Source organism: Haliotis asinina, chromosome 3 (assembly GCF_037392515.1).
Source record: "Haliotis asinina isolate JCU_RB_2024 chromosome 3, JCU_Hal_asi_v2, whole genome shotgun sequence".
Classification (NCBI taxonomy): domain Eukaryota; kingdom Metazoa; phylum Mollusca; class Gastropoda; order Lepetellida; family Haliotidae; genus Haliotis; species Haliotis asinina.
Window position 1 is genome coordinate 77869829 of NC_090282.1, and position 23611 is coordinate 77893439.

Here is a 23611-nt window from a genome sequence, read left to right on the forward strand (position 1 = left end):
AGCTGTTCATTATGCATGCTCATCATTTCCTGTGTGGCCATTTGTCTAAAAGAGTAAGTGAGTGAATTGACTTTTACGCTGCACTCAGCAATATTCCAGCCATATGGTGGCAGTCTGTAAATAATTGAGTCCGGACCAGACAATCCGGTGACCAACAACATGAGCATCGATCTGCGCAATTGGGAACTGATGACATGTGTCAACCAAGTCAATGAGCCTGACCACCTGATCCTGTTTGTCACCTCTTACGATAAGCATAGTCGCCTTTTATAGCAAGCATGGGTTGCTGAAGGTCTATTCTATCCCAGACCTTCACGGGTCTTGTCTGAAAGAACACTTACCACCAAAAATTGTTAAAAAGGTATGTTTTAATAACAATATGATCTCTAACGATACCCTTCATTTCCCAGGTGACATATTATTAACACATAAACTAACTGGTTTCATTTTTATTTTTTTGTGTTTTTTTGAGTCATAAACATAAAAATTGTTGTGCACATTTTGCGTCAACCTGCAACAACATTTTCTGGTTTTCACATTTATCCAGAAATACAGAACAATATAGAATTATATCACAAATAAACCATTCTTCCCAGAAGGATTTCTTTGACATTAGTCCTGATATCTGCCTGAGTACACATGTAGCATTACTGTAAAGTATCAGCTCTATCTAGTGACACTGTACAGGAGATAACGTGTGCTCACAAGAATTCCATTGGACTGAGGTCCTCTGCGCCTGCCAGCATACTGGAGCGTGATGCCCGGGACTCAGCGCTGTCAGACCGGAACCGGTGGGGGCCCAGGTGCATGTCTAGGTGCCTGGAAAAATGATAATGGTAAACATATGAACTTGAATATTTTCAAAAATGTAAGACTGTATATTAGCGTTTTGAGCGTGGTGCAGAATTCAGCACACTACAAATGCCCTTTTATTATTATCATCATCTAACAATGTGCAACAGTGTTTAATATTTTACAGAACTTAATAGTACACACTTGGCCTGTAAATAATCTGTGTGACCTCCTCTTACTGCCAGGCAGGTATTCTTAACCAAAAATGGAGTTTCAGGTGTTTGAATGAAGGTCTGACACTCTAACACACCAATCAGAATTTATTGGGTGTCTCGACCAGACAATCAAGTGATTGCTATTGTGGGAACAATCCACACATTCAGACTATGGTGACACGCTACTGAACAAATCTTTGAGTAACACTCAAACTACCAGCATGCTCAGAACTCAAAGATCATATATAACAAATACAAGCAACTTGTCAGATATTGAATGTTATTACCAATCATCCAGTAAAAAGTTCTTGTTGGAAAAACATTCTATTTTTCAGAATGAGTAAGAATATTCAGACACAAATTCAACAATTCTATGACCAGATATTATTGAGAGTGGAGACAAATATTGAAATATCACACATGACAAGAATGACAAGAAGCCTGGTTTTAAAATATGATGTCATGAAGAGTGACACACAATACAGCAAGAAGGAAAACATAGAGCTGACAACTAGATCCAATAATAACAGGAAGTCACTGACGTACTTACATTAGTGGACTAGTTCCTGGGGAAACAGTGTCTGCTGGCAGTGAGGTTGAGCGATTGGTTGGATACACTGTTGACACAGGCCTTGGATGGTCATCAATCTGCTTAACTCGAACTCTACGAGGACTGAAAAACACACGGATAAAGGTCATAAACAAAATGACTCAAGTTTCCAAAGCAGGCAAGAAGACAATTCCATTGAATGGGAAGATAAACCATCTGCATTTTGAATACTGGTGTATGTCACTGTTTACACTTAAAACAGCTATTTAAAACAGAACTGAACAGATTTGATTAAAGTGTAAAATTAAAAGGCATGAGAGAAATCAATAAAAAATTTCAATTTTGCATAATACTGTAAATACTGACAATAACATCATTGCAAAATATCCTGCATCAGCCAATATTTCTAGCATGTGTAGTGTGGACAGCATGTGTACATTTGTTTTCACAATGTTTTAACTGTGACTATAGAGCTTGTGGGAAATGTTTCTCACCTCTGTGTGTGACTTTCACTGACAGTGCGAGGTCGGAAGTCCTGACTAAGTGGTCGGTTGCGGATAGCAATACTTTCTGATCGCTTTTCAAAGCGACCACTGTCAGACTCATCAAAGCTGCTATTGGCAGTGGCTTCCTTCATACATCTGAGAAAACATATTACAATTGTATCATATTTAAAAATGGTTAGGAATTAATACCATTTTTTAGAAAGTCTAAACATGGATATTGTTAGATGATAGGACAATAGTTGCGATTTCTGCCTCATTGTGGCAAAGTACTTGTATCTACTCCACATGTTTGGAGACTCAAACATACACCATTGCTGTAAGGAGTGAACACTTTCACTACATAACCATCTATCACACATATCAAAGGTGCCGTCACACCGATGACCCTGGTACAATTCCCTACATGGGTACAATGTCTGAAGACCATTTCTGGTGTCTCCTGACATGATGTTGCTGGAATATTGTAAAACTGAACTCACTCCCTCTAAAATGAATAATATTCCATGTTCATAATCCAAATTTAAAATCCTAGTTAAATCTAGGGGGCTTGGAAAAGTAGGGCGATACCAGTATTACTGCATTTCAAAATGATGTACATATCACCTCATATGAATAAAGAATAAAGTCTTTTTTATCAAGGTGACTTTTCTTTCTGTAATGATTGACATGATTATGAACCACTTGATTCTTTGATATTCATACCTTGAAAACTTTATTTAATGCTTACAGATAATTTGTCAACTCAAAGTCCAGTTCAGAACTTCTGATTTAGATTGTTACATATTGAAAGAAAATCTCTGAAAGATCCTCCTTTGCTTTTTTAGTTTTGAATTTCTCTAAAGCCTTGCTGGCATCAAAGGTTGAAACAGGTACGCTCTCAATAATTATTACCATCAACACTCTTGGCTGCTTTCTCACTAAGTCTGTTTCTATGTGATGTTTTCATAACACTCTGACTTGAATAAAACATTCACAAATTGCTGTCTTGACTGGCAATGTTAATCCAATGTAGGCAAGCTTCAGTAGGTTTGGGAAAAGATCCTTGTGACAGCCATCAATGATTTGTCTCTTGGATACTTCGTTGGCGTTTTAAGAAGTCAAATTCTTGTTTAGTTGACCTTGCATCAATGAGGGCATGTTATAACCCTTAGGGCTGAATGCTAAGACATAAAAAGATGAAGTCACTGTGACACTTTCTGGGGGGAATCTTGTGCTAAGATTTTCTATCAGTTTCTCAATAAAGGTTAGCATTGGTGGCTTCACAACTGCATCCTGTTGTTTGCCGTATTTCAGTTCATGCCCAAAGAAATTATTAATATCTGTCAACAGAGACTGGCCCTCTTGTGAGTAATGTCAGTCTAGGAACTGTACTAGCAACCAATGGCTTCAGTGATGCAACATCCAAACTGTCTTTCTGCATCACTAAATTAAGCTCAGTTATCACTGGTATTGCATCCATAAGGCTCCAGGTTAGAGCAGCAAACTTGAAGTTAGTGAGGGACTTCAAGAGACCTATAGTTCTTAGATCCTTTGATCATTCAGTTGATTGAAAATATAAAACCAGGCTGTTCCAGGATTTGTAGATAGCTTCAAACACACTACAGAAGCTGAACCATCTTATATCATACATTTCCCTTACTTTGATGAGAGGCTGATGTAGCAATTCCCGTAGTCTAGCTAGTTTGCTGCTTCTATTGGATAACCTCATGAAATGATGGTAAAGGTTTGTGAGAGTAGATTTGTACAATTGCACAATGTCTATCTTAATTGATTTCAAAAATGAAATTAAAACAAACTCATTTTCTGAAAACGATCGCCGAAACTGTGTTTTGAAGTGCTATAAATTATGCAATATGTTTAGAGTTTATAGTCTAATGCTGTCAATTAATTAATTGATCAAATCTTAATTTTACTGAAAAATTTGATCTATTTTCATAATGAAGTAAATGGAATTTTGTGTCCCCAGTGTCGGTAGTTATTTTAACCAAGGGAGACTACTCTGTTGTGTTTTCATATTATAGCTTGAACTTTACTGTGTCTGACTCTGATACAAAAAGTCAATCCCTGTCAATATAAAGCTTTTTACGCATGGTTTTTGAAAGGTAGGTATGGATAAAATTACTGTGCATGACGGTTCATGACGTTGTTTCTACGAGGGGTGATTCAATCATTATTAGTGTGAATCGTGCATCCTAGAATAGACACTGTGAATTTGTCTACTAACCATGAATACAGTATGTCCATGTTTTGGTGTGCGTATGGTAGGGTGGAAGGAGAGTATTGTAAGGTTTTACAGTCAGTTCTGCTCCTGTAAAGAGCACAACCACCAAATTCAGTTGAGGTTAAACTTGCTACCATGGAAATGCAAAAAAAAAAAAAAATTTCATTTTTTCTTGAGAAACCAAACGTACAAGAAGGCACCACTATACCAACAGACCTATCTGTATGCCAACTCTGGTGAAGAAATAGTTAATGATTTAAAGTTCTGCTTCAGAGAAGAGCACAGCCATGAATTTCAAAGCTAAACTTGTTTTCATGGAAACCACAAAATTTCACACACTTGTGTAATACACAAAAGGCATATATCTAGTGAACATGGTGAACATTCATACCAAGTTTGATAAAGCAAAAAGTTTGGGAGATTTACTCCGGACAAGATAACATCCGAAAAGTCACAGCCTAAGCCATATATGGACACCACAAAAGATAGAAGTCATATCTGGGTCTAATAGCCAAAAGGCACATCTGGGGATCAAGCTTGCCATGTTCATGCAAAAAGCACATGCATGCAAAAGGATCATATTTGACATATGTACCATGTTTTATGAGTTAGCATGTATAGATTAGAACATATGCTCTGCACAACATAACATCTTCATACTAGTCATAGTCATAGCCTAAGTCATGTATGAGCTAAAAATGAAATTCATGTCTCGGTCTAACCCCCAAAAGTCATATAGGTATCAAGCTTAACATGTGTACCAAGTTTGGTTAAGCTTTCACGAATAGTTTAGGAGATATACTTTGGACAAAGTTTGTGGACGTATGGTTGGACGAAGCCTGGTTCCATATCCACTGCCACTTCGTTGTTGTAGGGGTTAATTACATTGAGTACAGTTCCCTCAGCTAAAGAACATGATGCTGGAAGTCTTCATGGTGCACTGATGACGTACTCACTACATCTAAGACAAGTTTTTGTTTGCATGTACTGCCTGTAGTTAATCCAAAATGTTCAGAAGGACAATGTTTTCACATTGGTTCACATTATATGGTTCATCTCCAGCACTTACTTAAGTATAGTTTCATGCATGCTCTGTGATATGACCGAGTCCTCAACATGCATCCAGAGCTCTCCTGCACCTGTTGGAGCCCAGCTCCCTACCTCCATTCGGAACAGATTGTCATGGTGAGCCAGCGACCGTACTGTGGCCAGCTGAAACAAAACATCAATCCTAGAATACATAGCTGAATCTACATGACCTCATCATCTATCACAGTCAGGGTGGCCCCTGAAGATCCGTGGTAATAGGTCTTGAGCAACCCATGCTTGCCATAAAAGGCGACAATGCTTGTCATCAGAGACGACTAACGGGATCAGGTGATCAGACTCCCTGACTTGGTTGACTCATGTCATCGGTTCCCAATTGCGCAGATCAATGCTCATGATGTTGGTCAATGCACTGAATGATCCAGACTCAATTATTTACAGCTGCCACCATATGGCTGGAATATTGCTGAGTGCGGGGTAAAACTAAACTCACTTATTCACTTATGGTTAGGTGAAGACTCAATCTACAGATCAATGTAGTGAAGCAGCATGTGCAGAGAAAAATGTAATGGAGAAGCATATTGTGGTGTTGGTGGTTCTGCCAATGCAAAACATTAACTTCAATGTGGCCTTTAGTCATTTTCAGGGGACAGGATTGGGTGAAAGGAAAAAGGACAGGAAAGAAAGAAAAGGGAGAAAGAAAAGGGAGAAAGGAAAGGGCAGAAAGAAAGAGATCCAGGGGGTCAAACACCGAAGAACCCCAATAACATATTTGACAAATTTCTAAATGGCATTGTGTATTCATGATTACCCAGATGACCCTGTGCACTGCATCAATAATGGCTTCTTACCTGGAAAGACACCTGTGGTTTGTCAGAGTTAATTCTGAAAAGACTGATGCTCTGCTTGGACAGACAGAGGCGGAAGTTGCCCTTCAGAGTCTTCACAGTTCCAAGGCCTTTCTGCTGGATGGTCACCTGCCACACATGCTCTGTAACCAAAAACAACATTCTTTAGTCTTCTAACAACCTCAAAGCATACACTCATTAACACAGTGATTGTGTTCTATGGCTCAACATGTCTGTGACATCACTGCAAGAAGAGAAAAGAACTGAATCAGGTATCCAACGTTTGACTCCATGGTGACAGTCACCATACAGCTGCAGAGCTGACCAACAAACAAATATAACCAGGCTGTATCTGCAATCTGAACCCACAGACATAGGTTCTCTAGATTTCACAAGTCCCTAGACTAAATTGACCAAACTGTTTTGTTCAAAATATGGATTATTTTTAAAAACCTACTTTCCCCCCAAATTCAGATGCACTGTAGCAGTGAATTTAAGATTGCATTCAACATGGTTTGAGCAACAATGTTAATATACGCTTTATATATCCGTTTCCTTTACACTTGTCCAGTTGCCAGTGAAAGTCACCTCACAAAGCCATTCTACTTTACCAGCAGGACAAAGGAAAAGACTTCTACCAATAAGAAACTTCTTACACAGGGCTCCAGATAATTTTTCAACATCAGGAGTATGTGCTCCTTATTTTTTATCAATACAGGAGTACTGCAATTTCTAACAGTACATTTAGAGCACTTGATGGAATTTAATGGTGTATCAGTAATCATGTGCACCACAATTTTGTTAATCTTGTGGAAATGGGTCAATAGATATGTCTGTAAATGATTCTAAGACTGTACACCATTGTTGTGGTTTTTATTCCCCCCAAAAGAAAATATCCTACAATATCATGTATATTTGTTATCCATACATACACTGATATTGCCATTTTCTGGATCTCTGTTTTACAGATTCTTGCAGCTGACTTGGGGACAAGGGACACGACTCCCTAAAGAGAATTCTGGCACCATAAGATGACTGGGTCCCAAGTTCTTCTTTACACAGATTTCTTGAACTTATGACACGAGACATGTAAACCAGTAACCCAATGACAGTCATGCTCACTGCTAGACCAAGCAGGCTCATTTGCTAATACATTCGTTGACTGCTATTTTAAGTCAGTCAAGTAATTTTCAGTTTGGTCAAGTAAGTTCAGCAAAAACAGTCAATATGGTAACACTTTTCTTGACCAAATGAGTAATGCTATCATGATCTAAACTCAATCTAGTTGTCTCAAAACCTCTGGAACAGACTGACACCATTCAAATTAGAATTTGATACAGATATTTATTTCCCTCCTGAAATACTTAATAGCATAATGCACATTCTCTTCAATTTGTTCCTGAGCTGACATATCAATTTTGAAAGCACTGGTAAACTATAGGTATTTTGACATTGCTTTCAACTTGCTGCTATCAACACCTGGTTGCATGTTGACTGGTTATAACATCAACAGCACTTAACAAACACAACCCTATCTGTTGTATCAGGTGACATTCCAGAAGTGGTCAGTGACCTGTTTCATTGCACACTACGCCATTGCTCTCTGTAGCCGACACAATGTCATCTTTGGTGCATACACACTTTGATCAGGGGAGATGGGTTGTCTACAGCTTAAGGGCAATCCATGTTAGCATAGATATAAACTTGCCTTATTGTAGCAGTGAAGTGCTCCATCATTTGACACAGTACATGGTTAACACGCTTGACAAACTTAACTACTAACAAAACTGAATAAATAACTGTGTCACAGAAGGTTTCACATTTAGGACTAACACAGAAAATTCAATTCTAAAAACATAATAGATGACTGACGAAGTGCAGGTAGACAGACACGTTATCTACACACATGATGTATATATACAGAACAAACTGTACGACAGACACTGATTCATACAGACACACTGGAGGGGATATATCAATAAATACTGTATGTTTTGATATTCTGATCTGACATAGAATGGAATTAATGTCTTGATATATTGTGATACTTCTGACTTGATCAGTGTTTCCGCTGACTTAATTATTTACCAGACACAGTGTACGGCTGGCTTTCAATTTACCCGTCTTCAACAAATCTTCCCGTCAATTTTCATGTACATATGAGAATGGAAACACTATAACTGATATACTGGGATGCTTTTGACTTGAAATATTGTAATACTTTTGTTGACATATATTGTATTACCACTGTAAACAGAGCTACTTTTGAGATAACATGCATCTACTAAACAGCCCAACATGCCAAAATGGATGCCCTCTTGCTATTGACAGCTCATAACCGAGTTTGCGTCAGGTGAACTGTGAACAGCTACCTGATAACAAGTACACAAAAGCTGTTGCTATGGCAGTGACAACCAACGTAGACAAGCTGGCAATAAAATGAGTCATAATCCACATCATCATTGCAGAATGTCAACAGACCATTCAAGGAATTGTCCAAAATGAACAGATAGTTCACATCTATTACTAATAGTAATAATCCTATCTTAGAATTTCTCTTACACTGTCTGAACACAATCAAGACATCCATTTTGTTTTTTCATGAAAAAGCAGCCATAATTTCTTTTGGGACCAACAAAACATATTTTTCTGGACATATATGACACTTTTTCTTGAAAAGTCTGAGGCCATGCTACTTTTCTTCTGCATCATCTCAAACAGATATATTCGTTTTAAATTATTCCAGGATGTCATCCCGAACTGTGAGAAAAACAAAATTTCAGTCTGTAGGTTTGATGTTATAATAATTGAATGGACGGACTTCCTGAATTGTGAAGGTTGATAAAAGGACCACTTGACTTAATTTTAACTATAAACAGACTGATAAGATTCAAAGTACACGAGTCCTGTTTACGTCAACAGTCGGCTATGGTCTCCATGCAGTGCACGTAGAACGGTATCAGTGTGTTGTACATAGTCTTACTGCATGATCACACCAAGGTTGCAGTCACAACCTGAGTCAGTCTGCACACATATTACTATAATAAATGAAGGTTCAAGCTAAGCTGGTATCTATGACAAACTTCTTCGCTTATATGAGATGATCATATTATATACTACTCTAAAAATATTATGAACCACCCAACAATTTCATAACACTGTGAATCTGCCACACATGATATAAATATCACATACTGAACACCAAAAGAAGCACAATTTTCGAAAAAATGAAACCTCATAAAGAAGGCATTCATGTTTATGCTTAGTATGTTGATTAACTTGACAAAAAGAGTTGTGTATCTTTTACTGTTCAGCATATACTGTCTCTATATTTAGTGCCCACTTCTGGTCTGATAATTTTTCTTACTTTATGCACCTAAAAATATTTTTTGTCAAAGTCACATGAAGTGGTCAAGGCTCTAATAACAGTAATCTGACTACTGAGGGCCTGGAACACTACTACTGAAGGAAATTGACAGTGTGAGATTAGATCTGGTATACAAGTATTGTACAATATTAATTAGCCATACTCTTACGGTGAGTCCACAGGTTATTATCACTATTAGCATGCTTAGCTGACTCTCAAGGCCACTGTATATTCATGCCACCAGGGCTGGTTATTTCACCAGCTGCAGAGATTACAAAACAAAAGATTATCACTGAAGCCAGATAATCAGTACAAGTGAGTTCAGCAAGAAAACGACTGCTCACATGTTCAATGACCAATTCTAGAAATGAACCTGCATGCCACACACCATCAACCTTATCTTTTCTATTTTAGGCTGACGATCCATCCATACAATAAGAATTAAGTAGGCCTAGGCGATGGATGATAGCAAATATGTCTGTTAGGCAGAAATTTTAACAATTATTGATACAAAAATTGTGTTAATGATACTTTCTATATAAACAACGGTAGGAACATGATGTTTTAATTTTTACACACTAAGTCACTTTGTTATTCAGTATTATATGTCCAGAACACTTTTCTTATAATATTCCATGCATGAATGTTCCACCAGTAATGTGAAATATGTCGTTCTTTTGGGTACAGTTTTGCTCAAATTTACTCATTCAAATTTCTGATAACTGGTCTATACTTATAATGATTATCAATCTCTATGATCTATCAATTGCCAAGTCTAGAATTATAAAACAAACAACAATGACCCTGATCATGAGAAAGGATTTGCCACGAGAAAGGAACATGTAAAAGAATAAATGGTAAGGTTGTATGTGACATGACTAAATTTGGGACTAATCCTGGCACAACAGTGCCCCTGTTTATTGTTAACAGTAATTACCAGTTTCTGACTGCCACGCAGGTGATGCTGTCTTCTGCATTGCAAAAACACCTGAATTCCAACTATCAACAAAGAGTAATGTGTGTGTTTTTTCAATCCAGCAAAATTATGGTATTTATAATTTATGTTGTTCCTTTGATCAACACATCAAAATGTTACCTGCAACTCTGTCAGTTCTTAGAGAGAGACCTGGGCCTAGAGTTTCAAAGCTCTCTTAGCGCTAAGATAGTCGTAAGGTTATCTTATTAATGTATGGCACAATCTATGGCACACTATCTTAGAGCTAAGACAGCCACAAAAATCTAGACCCTGACTGAAAACAGGTAATGGAAGATATTCCATCCTATATCCTGAATGTCCAAACAAACTGTGACTGTAGTCCATGGCACTGTTTCAATGTTGGAATCTTTATGCTGACCAAAACTGTGGAGATCATGTTATGTCAAAGTGATTTTTTTTAATTCTTGTCAAAGAAAACCCTGAAACTTCAGAGTTTGGTGTCTGCTTCTGAAACACTGGTATTGCCATCTAAAACTAGTTCAGGCTTCAAGAAAAGAGTTCTTCTGGATGACAACTTCTTTATTGTGAAGGGTCACAACGTTTTGAAGGATGTTCATACTTCTTCATCCATGGTGAATTAACCTGATGAAGCAAGGACACACTTCAAAATGTTGTGACCCTTCAAAATAAAAGCTGTCATCCAGAAAAACTCTTGTCTTTATGTTTATCACTTCTAAATGTCCTTCAAAGACTCTAGTTCAGGCTTGTAAATATGCAATGACATAACAGTAGAATTCTTGGAAATCAAGTGAAGCATGCTATAGCTGCAATCATGTGAACTCCATGTGCAAGTCCTTCATCCATAAAAATGGTAACTGACAGACCCTGAACTTGGAAAGAGGCAAATATTTATCTCTGTCTGTTTCTATATGAGAGTTTTGCACAACTTTCAGCAATATTCCAGTAATATCATTTCAAGGGACATTAGAAATAGGTTTCACACATTGTATCCATGTGGGGAATTAAACCAGGGTCTTTGGCATTGCTTTATCCCCTAGACTGTTCCACGTTTGTTACAACATAAATGAGGCAATTCCAAGTTGGAAATTTCTACCATGTATCAAGTTCTGAGCAGGTCAAAATATATTCTTGGCAAATAACCATGGTAACCATGTTCTTTATAAAAAGTAAGCAATACTTCCATCATAAACTTCAGTGATAATGAAATTGGACAAAAGGACCACTATGGTTCTGGCATTAATGAAGAATAACTTTCTTCAACTTAACCATTAATTAAAATGTGAAATCCAGTCACTTGTCCATAAAACACCAACAAAAACATGACAAAACACAAACTGCATTTCTGTATCACAATAAAATACTACTGTAAATATCTAGTGCATTGTCACTGAAATGAACACAACAAAGAACACAGTAATGTTGAAGACATATACCCGATCATGAAAACGCTAGCATGCTTTACATGAACTGTGCATGTGTTTGTAGTTTCAAGTATTTAATGCTTCTGATATTCCTACCACTGCTTTCAACACACGTCAGCCCTTCATCAACAACATTCCCACCAAGGGCAGCCATGCCAGTAATTGCTCATCACATGCCAGCAGCTATGCATCTGCAAACACTGCACAGTACAGCTTTCATTCCCCTGCAATAACATGTTATTATTACACAGTACGCCTGAAAGCACCACTCTGACATGCCCTCAGACATCACAAGGAGGAGATCAACCATGGCAGCTTACTTTCAAATTGGGGTTGATAAGGTGTTTCTATTTAAGGCAGTATTGATTCCTTCCATGTTAGACCAGTACCATAACACATGCGATATTTGTAGATAAACAACTCAAGGCTAACTATACTCTCAGTAAACACGCAACTATTTCTAGAAATCAGATCAGCACAATGAATGAAAATAACCTACTGACAGTGATACTAATATGTAACCAAGTGACTTATTTCTTGGACAGGTTTCTTTATCAAGCAGATTGGAAAACGTTGCCAAACAGGATAACTAGCAAGGTGAAGGTCGTATGTTATCAGCTTGGAGCAGGGACATTGCATGGATCCCATAAGAGCTTCAAGCAACATCTGGTCTGGGCTTGAACATGACAAACATGCTACCAGATAATGATCTATATGACCTGTCAGGGTTAAGCAGCGTTGGACAGTGTCATCGAATAACAAATGACTGTTTCTACATCCATAAGCAATAGAATAACAGTTTGACTTCAGTATGTTATATGGCACATTTTGCCAAACTGTGATGTTTGTTACTATGGTTGATAATGGCATATATTTTCAATCCATTTTTCTTCACACTTCACTTGATACATAGAATGTGTGAAGACCATTCTGGTGTATGAAGTATACTCACTAAATCTGAATAATTTGAGCATAAATTGTTTTGAAAATCTTGAGTGATCTGTTGTTTTTTAATAACAGATTTGTGCATTGGATGTGAATATCATTAGCTAGAAAATCTGACATTTTGATCCACAGGTAGAGTCTGACTGAAAATATCCCATCAAATTGGTGAAGACACTGAGAAAGTCTTCACACATAGTAGCCATATGGAGAATCAAACCTGAGTTTTGGCCTGGCAGGCGTCAACCTCAAGCGTACTCCACAGTCCTTACCTGACAGGCAGTACATGTAAGTGGTCCAGTGAGTGATCAGTAATATCATTTCAAGGGACATTAGAAATAGGTTTCACACATTGTATCCATGTGGGGAATTAAACCAGGGTCTTTGGCATTGCTTTATCCCCTAGACTGTTCCACGTTTGTTACAACATAAATGAGGCAATTCCAAGTTGGAAATTTCTACCATGTATCAAGTTCTGAGCAGGTCAAAATATATTCTTGGCAAATAACCATGGTAACCATGTTCTTTATAAAAAGTAAGCAATACTTCCATCATAAACTTCAGTGATAATGAAATTGGACAAAAGGACCACTATGGTTCTGGCATTAATGAAGAATAACTTTCTTCAACTTAACCATTAATTAAAATGTGAAATCCAGTCACTTGTCCATAAAACACCAACAAAAACATGACAAAACACAAACTGCATTTCTGTATCACAATAAAATACTACTGTAAATATCTAGTGCATTGTCACTGAAATGAACACAACAAAGAACACAGTAATGTTGAAGACATATACCCGATCATGAAAACGCTAGCATGCTTTACATGAACTGTGCATGTGTTTGTAGTTTCAAGTATTTAATGCTTCTGATATTCCTACCACTGCTTTCAACACACGTCAGCCCTTCATCAACAACATTCCCACCAAGGGCAGCCATGCCAGTAATTGCTCATCACATGCCAGCAGCTATGCATCTGCAAACACTGCACAGTACAGCTTTCATTCCCCTGCAATAACATGTTATTATTACACAGTACGCCTGAAAGCACCACTCTGACATGCCCTCAGACATCACAAGGAGGAGATCAACCATGGCAGCTTACTTTCAAATTGGGGTTGATAAGGTGTTTCTATTTAAGGCAGTATTGATTCCTTCCATGTTAGACCAGTACCATAACACATGCGATATTTGTAGATAAACAACTCAAGGCTAACTATACTCTCAGTAAACACGCAACTATTTCTAGAAATCAGATCAGCACAATGAATGAAAATAACCTACTGACAGTGATACTAATATGTAACCAAGTGACTTATTTCTTGGACAGGTTTCTTTATCAAGCAGATTGGAAAACGTTGCCAAACAGGATAACTAGCAAGGTGAAGGTCGTATGTTATCAGCTTGGAGCAGGGACATTGCATGGATCCCATAAGAGCTTCAAGCAACATCTGGTCTGGGCTTGAACATGACAAACATGCTACCAGATAATGATCTATATGACCTGTCAGGGTTAAGCAGCGTTGGACAGTGTCATCGAATAACAAATGACTGTTTCTACATCCATAAGCAATAGAATAACAGTTTGACTTCAGTATGTTATATGGCACATTTTGCCAAACTGTGATGTTTGTTACTATGGTTGATAATGGCATATATTTTCAATCCATTTTTCTTCACACTTCACTTGATACATAGAATGTGTGAAGACCATTCTGGTGTATGAAGTATACTCACTAAATCTGAATAATTTGAGCATAAATTGTTTTGAAAATCTTGAGTGATCTGTTGTTTTTTAATAACAGATTTGTGCATTGGATGTGAATATCATTAGCTAGAAAATCTGACATTTTGATCCACAGGTAGAGTCTGACTGAAAATATCCCATCAAATTGGTGAAGACACTGAGAAAGTCTTCACACATAGTAGCCATATGGAGAATCAAACCTGAGTTTTGGCCTGGCAGGCGTCAACCTCAAGCGTACTCCACAGTCCTTACCTGACAGGCAGTACATGTAAGTGGTCCAGTGAGTGAGTGAGTGAGGTCAGTTTTACACCGCACTCAGAATATTCCAGCTATATCGCGGCAGTCTGGAAATAACTGAGTCTGGATCATACAATACAGTGATCAAAAGCATGAGCATCGATCTACACAATTGGGAACCGATGACATGTGTCAACAAAGTCAGCGAGGTTGACCACCCGATCCCGTTAGTCGCCTCTTACGACAAGCATAGTCGCCTTATATGACAAGCATGGGTTGCTGAAGACCTATTTTAGCCCTTGACCATCACGGGTCAATTGGTCCAATAATGGTATTGAAACATATTAAACTTGAGAAGGGATGTGATAATTCACCAATGCAGCAATACACTGAGAATTCTCAAACACTATGATATGGGTATACTCTTACAAACATACTGACAGCGTTTGAAATACCTGCCTGCCCAATTGCCCGAGACAGGTGTAGTATTTTCAACATGAACTGACAGATTCTCAAGTTCACCTGATTGGCGGTCAGGTTATGATTTAAACATGTACATGAAAATATTTTGTGGGCAGGTGAGTTTAGGTCAGGGCTGGTAAGTTTTACATCTAACCAGCCCCTTCATCTGGCTGAATTTTGTTGGAGTTTCTTACGCTGATATAGATTCACCTGTTAATCCTGAATTGATTCATAGTGTCAACTCATACAGTGTCACATGTAGATCCTTTCAGTCATATTAACATATATTTTGTGGGGGGATGTCTAAACAGGGAATTAACTACTTTATATAATATTAGAAAGTAATAAAGCTGACCTACTGATTCGGATAAGTCAAATATATTTCACTCACATACTAACATAGCATGAGAACAAACACAAATTATGCACGTGGTTATATAGGGAATATGGGGTCCCTTAGTGGTTAACCCCCTGGATGCCGAGTTTTTTTTCAGGCGCACATTTTCATAAAGTTTGAAAAGTGAACGTTGTGCGAGATTTGCGCTCGCGTGGTCCTGGATCTGCGTACGGCTATGAAATTGCACAGACATGTAGGATATTTGATTTCCTATCCGTTGGTATAAATATAATTGCGGCTACCTCAGGGGTTTGAGAAAGAGACACTGCTAAAAGTTGTCCAAAACTTTTGTGTGTGTTCAAAAACAGTAAATTTCTCAGTTTTTTATCATGCACCAATAAAAGCACTCTGCTACGATTTTTTTAATTTGGCATCTTTACGGGAAGTGTCAGCGAAGAAAATACAGTTTGATATCTGAACGACATAAGTGTATATGAAATGGATGTATGTGCTAATGCATAACGTCATACTCACAAAATCAAAAATGACCCGCAATAAATGTCAAAAATCGATTTTCTACTATGACGTCAAACGTCGACAGAGAGGTCATGCACGTATAAAGATAAGGGGGCATAACTCAGCTATGGTTTACATTAGGTCAATGTAACTCCGATCACATGGAGAGAATTTGCTATGGATATGGACAGTATATTTTCGTGATGTTTTGTTCACAGTGAACCAAACTATTCCAACACAAATTTCCCCAATGTGAGAGGATACCTTTTGGTAGTTTCACAATTTGTAAGAAAAGATGCAAGTGTACTACATCAAAAATCAGGCAATAGCGATTTGGATGTCCCTATCCGATATATATTTTAGTTCTTAGATTCCCATATTCTCCTGTTTGTGTATATGTATTTTTATTAATTTTCCATCATTATTAACGGAGTAACAGCCACATTTTCAAACGTAATGAAATAACTGAAAATAATGCGACATTTTAGTTGACGTCACAGCATGTTTTGTGCATTTTGTGACGTCGGAAAAAGACTACTCTGGTTGCTGATTAGTATATATCTAACCTAATTTCCACTCAATGTGTAAAAGATTTCGGCTTCTGTGTCAGAATTCAACACTTTTCAGCCAAAATATAAAATGAATGGTATTATCACTGAAATAGTGTCCTGAATATATCAACAATTACACGGTTTTACTACATATCTTATTGTGAGCAACACGCGCACCTGCCTAACATCAATTTAGCATAAATGAAAATTTCACAACACCTGAATGTTCATTGAGTATTCATTTAGGAAAAAGACTTTTCTTCTCATGATTATGAAATCAATTCCCTTCATAAGTATGCAATGAAAGGTACAAAGAGATCGATGTTTCAGTAAAGAAGTATTAGAAAATGGACGTAATGCTTGTCCAAATTAAGACTTGACCTGATGTATATATTTTTAACAATTTCCGTATAAATATTGTTTGAGTTAGACATTCTGCCATCAGATATATTTTAATCGCATTTGAATTGACTTTATTATCGAAAAACAATGATAATGAATCATGAAACGTTTTGACAAACTCGCACCTGGTCAATTAATATTGATAATAGTTTTGTCTATAAAAACGACACGAACCAATACAATGAACAAGACAATTCCTTTAAATAGTAGTATGTGTGCCCCTACATTTGATAAAATGTACAAATCATTTTCATTAATATTATCCGTTTTACTTATAAGTTGGAATTAAATCGTTGTTTATTAACCTGTTCATATGAAACTGCAATATTTGTCCCAACGTATTGAATATTGCACATCACGGGAACTAAAGCACATGTTGCAGTAATGGCTGCGTGTGATCTTCCAACACTTGTGTAGAGGCTTAAAATGTGGTATAATACACTTACTTAGACAGTTTCCCATGTAAATATTATTCAAACAATCAAAAGCTTTCAAAGAATAAAAACGGATACCTTATATCCACACATGATATGGTGTTGAACATGGATATACGTAGATACTGAAATCAGTTTCATGAAAAAATATCTGAACGATGCGCAAAATATACATCACAATACTAAAAGTGCAATCGGAATGGTACAGGCATTGTGTTTACTCTTGTTCAACCGACCTTCACCTCAAAGAAATTGCCTAATATGTGCAACAAAGTTGACGTATGACATCACTACCGATGACCGATTTCTTTCAAAATGGCGGCTTCGCTGAGAAGGGTACACAGGATTTTGCGACGACATTTTGCTTGATTCAGGGATCTTTTGTATATAAATGTGAGATGTAAGTAATCAGAATTATTCTGACTATCTGTGTATTGTGATTTGTTCTTATCGTTTACATTGTAAATGACGGAAGAAGCCAGATATGCCGATAAGTACCGTTGTCGTTCTGCGTGATTTTGCGTCAGTCATGGCGTCACGCTGCACTAAAAGTTTGACAGTTTCTTATGAATTACCAAATTATTTCATTGTATCTATTTTCAATTTGCTATTTTTTGCCACGATACTCTTCCCCTGAATATACTAAGCGTATTGAGCTATTGTAAGCAATGATTAGAGGGCTGGATGTTAGGAAATTTCCGAAAATGCTACGCAGTGTAAAATTGGATTTTTTCTTTGTTTACATTTCAGTCAAGCGCTGTCTTTCGAGCACAGCGTTCGTTTTCATACAAAGTATATTTCGTTTCGTTTTGTCTAGACAGTTGGTATTGGTGACAAAGACCATTTGTAATTTGATTCTAAGATATATGGGGAATTCAATGATGCATTTGTCGCAGCTAACTATGAAGTATACATGATGTAATGGGCTTCTCAATACCGGCCTTCTCGAAACGTGATTTAGTAAACACTATCCAATATGGCGGAAAGCGCACTTCGGCGTTCGTGTAAGTGTATTTTCGAAAACATCCCAACCGATTCTGGGTACATCGGTGACGTTTCAGAATTATCATTCCGAGTTACATGAAAACTTGATATCAGTGATCATTAATATGCTATTTTTGAAATTCATTACTCCCAGTAATTATCCGATTTTCACATTTCAAAACATACTGCAAATAACGCTGTGAATCTCGATTTTGTACAGTTTGAAAAATGGCGACATTTACGAAGAAGCCTATTTTGAAAGGCGATTTTAAGCACTTTCGCTTGGTCTGAGATAATAGTGGATGGTATCAAGAAACTGGGAATTTTCCGCAGAATTCAAAACTGTGAAGTATTTATATATGCGTGGTATATTTAGAATTTTATTCGACTTCAAAGTGAGGGGTGAAGAGGAGGGACATATATGTCCCTGTGGCATCCAGGGGGTTAAAGCATTTGCTCATCATGCTTAAGACCCGGGTTTGATTCCCCACATGGGTACCATGTGTGCACATTTCTATTGTACCTATTTCTATTGCAGATAATGCTGCAATATGCCAAACTCACTCCCTCATCTGGATATGTATTGTATCTTAGATAGGGTATCACAATATGAATCGTGTTTGAACCTTATCATGAAGTTTTAAGTTACGGGTAATTGTCATCTTGCAACTTGATCAAGGAGAGAAAGAGGAGCATATTCTTTTATCATCAGCTTTCAGATGGATTAATTTATGGCTGTGAATTTACCCATTCACCCACATGCAAAGACATGATACTCAAGTACACACATCACAACACACAAGTTCTTGAAAAAATGCACCAAAAACTGACTCCAGAACATCAACAGTGTAAAATAGTCTCTACAGGTAACCATTTTAACCATCTCAAAGAGTGAAAACATCTCAATGGCAAACAAGGATAATTTGGACTGGCCCACAGAACATGTTTACGAGGAGTATGCTGTGCATGGCAATAAGCAAATCCATTTGGTTTGTGCAAGGTAGAGCAGATGTAGGCTAGTACATGAGTGCATGACAATGAAATTGATTCCACGCATAGCTGAACATGCCTTACTCATAAGACTCTCACGCTTCATTCATCACACTACAACTGATCACGAGTCCTTTCACTCACAATGACAAGTAAAGGGGGCAGCACTCATGCTATTATGGGAAAATCGTCAGGTCAGTGCTCAACGTATCCTTATGTATTACCTAGACAAGTCGGAAAAATATCAGCCTTCTAGATACCATCATCATGAGACAGACTGACATTGGTTAAGTGACTACTACCAGTTCTTATTCTTAAACTTTACGTCAATTCTTAGGTAACAGCAGGATTTCCTCCACATATTTCTGTACTAAACTGTCGGACATGTTCAGGTGAAGAAAAGCCCTCCAAGCTGTGAGATACTGGATGGATATAATGCCATGCTTCTAAACAAGACTTGATTGTTTCCTTCCTTACCATCACATGCTGCAGTGTTTTCATCTCAATATCATGACATCATCAGGATAAACCTAAAGGTAAACACTGGTAACTTACACCTGAAAATTGAAGAGTCTCTTTGGTCTATAAAACTAATGCAGAGAACCATGTCTAGACTGGAAGTCTCAAAACATTTTCGCCCTCAAGGGCTCCAGAACACTTCTAGGTTAGAGTGTAAAAACTTTTAAGTTTAGAAGGCTGTGGGTTTTAGATGGAAGTTTAGAAGGCTGTGGGTTTTAGTTGGAAGTTCAGAAGGCTGTAGGTTTTAGTTGGAAGTTCAGAAGGCTGTGGGTTTTAGTTGGAAGTTTAGAAGGCTGTAGGTTTTAGTTGGAGGTTTAGAAGGCTGTAGGTTTTAGTTGGAAGTTTAGAAGGCTGTGGGTTTTAGTTGGAAGTTTAGAAGGCTGTAGGTTTTAGTTGGAAGTTTAGAAGGCTGTAGGTTTTACATGCTCATGTCAACATCCACCTGAACCCACTGTCCACTCCATATCACCTTTACACTGCACTGACCATGTTCATGGCTCATTTGGGTCCTTACTGAAATGATGCAAGGTGCAAAACTATTTCTGCAGTTTCCTGAAATTGTCATCAATTAAATGACAAGCAAAAAAATATTTCACACTTGTTAGTGAGGATCATTACTGTTTCTGACAAAGCCAGTAAACTTAAGACTCCCGGGATCTGATGACAGTCATATGTTCCATATTTCCAGCCTATAATAGCCACAATATTTGGGATATCTACCTTCCAGTTCAGTGAATATGAACATGAATGTATGCCATCTTTGTGTAAGCTTATGAAAAACACTGACGTCTTGTAAAGGACCACAGCAGGTCACCGAGATCCCGCCGATAAAATGAGGTGCAGGGCACACAAGACAGACATTGCGTGGCAAACACGTAAACAACATAAATTTCAAGGACAAAGTATCTATTACCTCATAAAGAACTGCATCCTACCCCTCCCCTTCTGTCCAGCCCCCTGTCTTCTGATGAGACACAGGAAACATTGACAATACCCTGAATAGCACAGACGGAAACAGGAAAGGTCAAATCATAGGTGGGAGCCAGGTGAGTGACCTCGAACCTTCCGAATTGAAAAGTCAAAGGCTAGATCAGACAACTAACAATATTTTATCTTTGGAGTGAGTGAGTGAGTGAGTGAGTGAGTGAGTGAGTGAGTGAGTGAGTAGAAACCATTAGATGCTCAAGAATGAGGACTTTTTTTCTGTATAGGCAGCGTTTCAACATAGATTCTAATGCCATTGTCAAGCAAATGAAACATCACCTATACAGAGTACAGAAGTTGTATATCCAGAAAAATAGTCTTCATCATCATCTATCCAACTTCTAGAATGCCAATCAAAGAAGTCATGATATGCTCAGCACTTCACCTTTTAAAGCTCCTGTTCTCTGTATTATAAGAGTCTATCAGTTATGGGATGAGTATTTCAGCCACATTTATGAAAGGCTCTTTCAATCATCAGTCATACAGTCAGTTAGTGTGTCAGTCTGTTAAAATGAAAGATCAATAACTGGCCTTGAGATACTGCCATTCTGGCATCACACTGCATGTCAGATACATGTGATTAATGTTTATGTATTAACAAATGATGAATAGCAAAATTATTTGAGCAATTTTTCTTCAAATGCTTAAGAAGTTTCAGATTATCGGAAGACAGGAAACATATAAATTGTCAAACACTTCATGTTTCTATGATGGAAGAACACCTATAATCTCAATAAGTCTACACTTTTCAGCTTTCTCAACACTTTGTGATGCAGGTTTGAGCTGCAGACCAATCTGTCGAAGAAACCTGCAACTCGGCAATTCTTCTCCAGCACAGTTCATCATTGTGATTCAGTGTCCAGCATATAACACTGTTACCAGCTTACAGTTTCATTTCAGTGAAAGATAATCATTGTGATAAAATTTGTATTCTCAGTTTGAAAAATTAGAGGTGTTATTAACCAAATTTTCAGCTGCTAAAATAAGGTGAATGACCTTGACCCCATGACTTACACATTAACTGTTAAGACAATGTACCTTTTCAATGAGTGAATGAATGTTGTTACATTAAACCATATCGGCCCATAAATAATATTGGCAAGGCCAGGAACACCAATTGCCATGGTTACTGAACATTTGCTTAGAAAGAGTGAGCAACAAACATCAGCTGCAAGGTGATACCCCATCAGGCAGTCACTGGGTATGATCAACAAATCCATATTAGAGGACTCTTGCAGTAAGTATATCAGTACTTTAAACAGTTTATACAGTTCTACCCACAAGAAACATTGAGAAACACTTGGCTCTAACTTCCAGGTATAATCGTAATGGTCGATACTGTAGATCGATAAACCGTACATAATGGGAGGTTGTCTAACCATACATTAGATCAGCTTAGAAGAATCTTGTTTTAAATCATAACACAAAACCTTCCTATGCATAAATTTATTTTTCTCAATACAATACACAATTACGCATATTTTTTTAACAATGCTGATACATTATTATATTTTGAGTCCATGGATAGTAAAATTTCCATTCAAATACACCTCAAGCGATGCAACATTGTTCAACAGATTCAATGGTTGCTAAAAGCCAAGTCACTCATACACTCCAAGTACATCACTTTGAGTATTCTATCCAAATATGCAACAAAAGCTCTCGAACATTTTACCAATTTACAAAACGAAATAAAATGCAGGCTCACATCATCAACCACTAGTCTATTTGGTCTAATACTCTCACTGTGCGTTTGCAGCTTTTATGACAATGGACTACTGCATCCACTCACTACTGCTGCATAAATATGGATTAAATACTCAGTGAGCCTGTTGGCATTATTCTCCAACACTTAATGAAGTTTACAGTGATATGAACAAGCTACTGTTTCACTGTTTGGCACAAGGGGAGATGATCACTTTAGATACAGTCCAGACAGCCCTGGGACTTCCAATATTTCTTAAATAAGGCCTGGTCTGGCTTCATGTTACTAACATTCTTACCAGACAGGTCATTTTGAACCCAGACAAATTATTTTGTTGACACACTTCAACACTTATTTCCTTAAATTTTGCCAACTGCATACACAGCTCACAAAACAAACAAAATGCTGTGACACATATATTTCTTTGTAACAGGTGACAGAAGTAATATTATGTTTTATTACTTATATATATTCTAAGCATGTTTAGCAAATGAACACTTTTGTTGTATTGGGTATTAGATATTATATAAAACAGAGTAACAAAATAAGTCTGTCCCCATTCACAGTGAATTATTCTTAACTATTCCTTAGGCAATCATGAAACCATCTAACTGTCAATCCAAAAGATTTCCTGTTGTGTAGAAAAGAAGCATGTAGGTGTAAAAGTCCGTAGAAATGTAGAGCAAAACCCAGATCACGTGTATGCTGCTGTATGAGGTGTGATGTATGTGTTGCTCTGAGAGTATAGAATAAAATTCCTGTCCATCCCAGAATAACAAATAAGGTTGCACGGTCAAGGAACATTATATGTATACTGGTTTTTGAGAGTCCTTCTCTCCACAGTATGTATCACAATATTGTGTTTGAAAGG

The 23611-nt window shown here is 37.4% G+C and overlaps 1 protein-coding gene across 1 annotated transcript in view; it reads right to left on the minus strand.

Annotated features, from left to right (window-relative positions):
• LOC137278507 (serine-rich adhesin for platelets-like) overlaps positions 1–23611 on the minus strand; it is a 50753-nt gene that overhangs the window by 12769 nt on the left and 14373 nt on the right. Inside the window, exons 3-7 of the mRNA XM_067810872.1 lie at positions 6183–6322; positions 5354–5496; positions 2052–2198; positions 1558–1680; positions 706–819 (exon numbers count right to left, since the gene is read on the minus strand). Of these exons, the coding sequence (XP_067666973.1) occupies positions 706–819; positions 1558–1680; positions 2052–2198; positions 5354–5496; positions 6183–6322 (667 nt within the window). The remainder of the gene's footprint in view (positions 1–705; positions 820–1557; positions 1681–2051; positions 2199–5353; positions 5497–6182; positions 6323–23611) is intronic.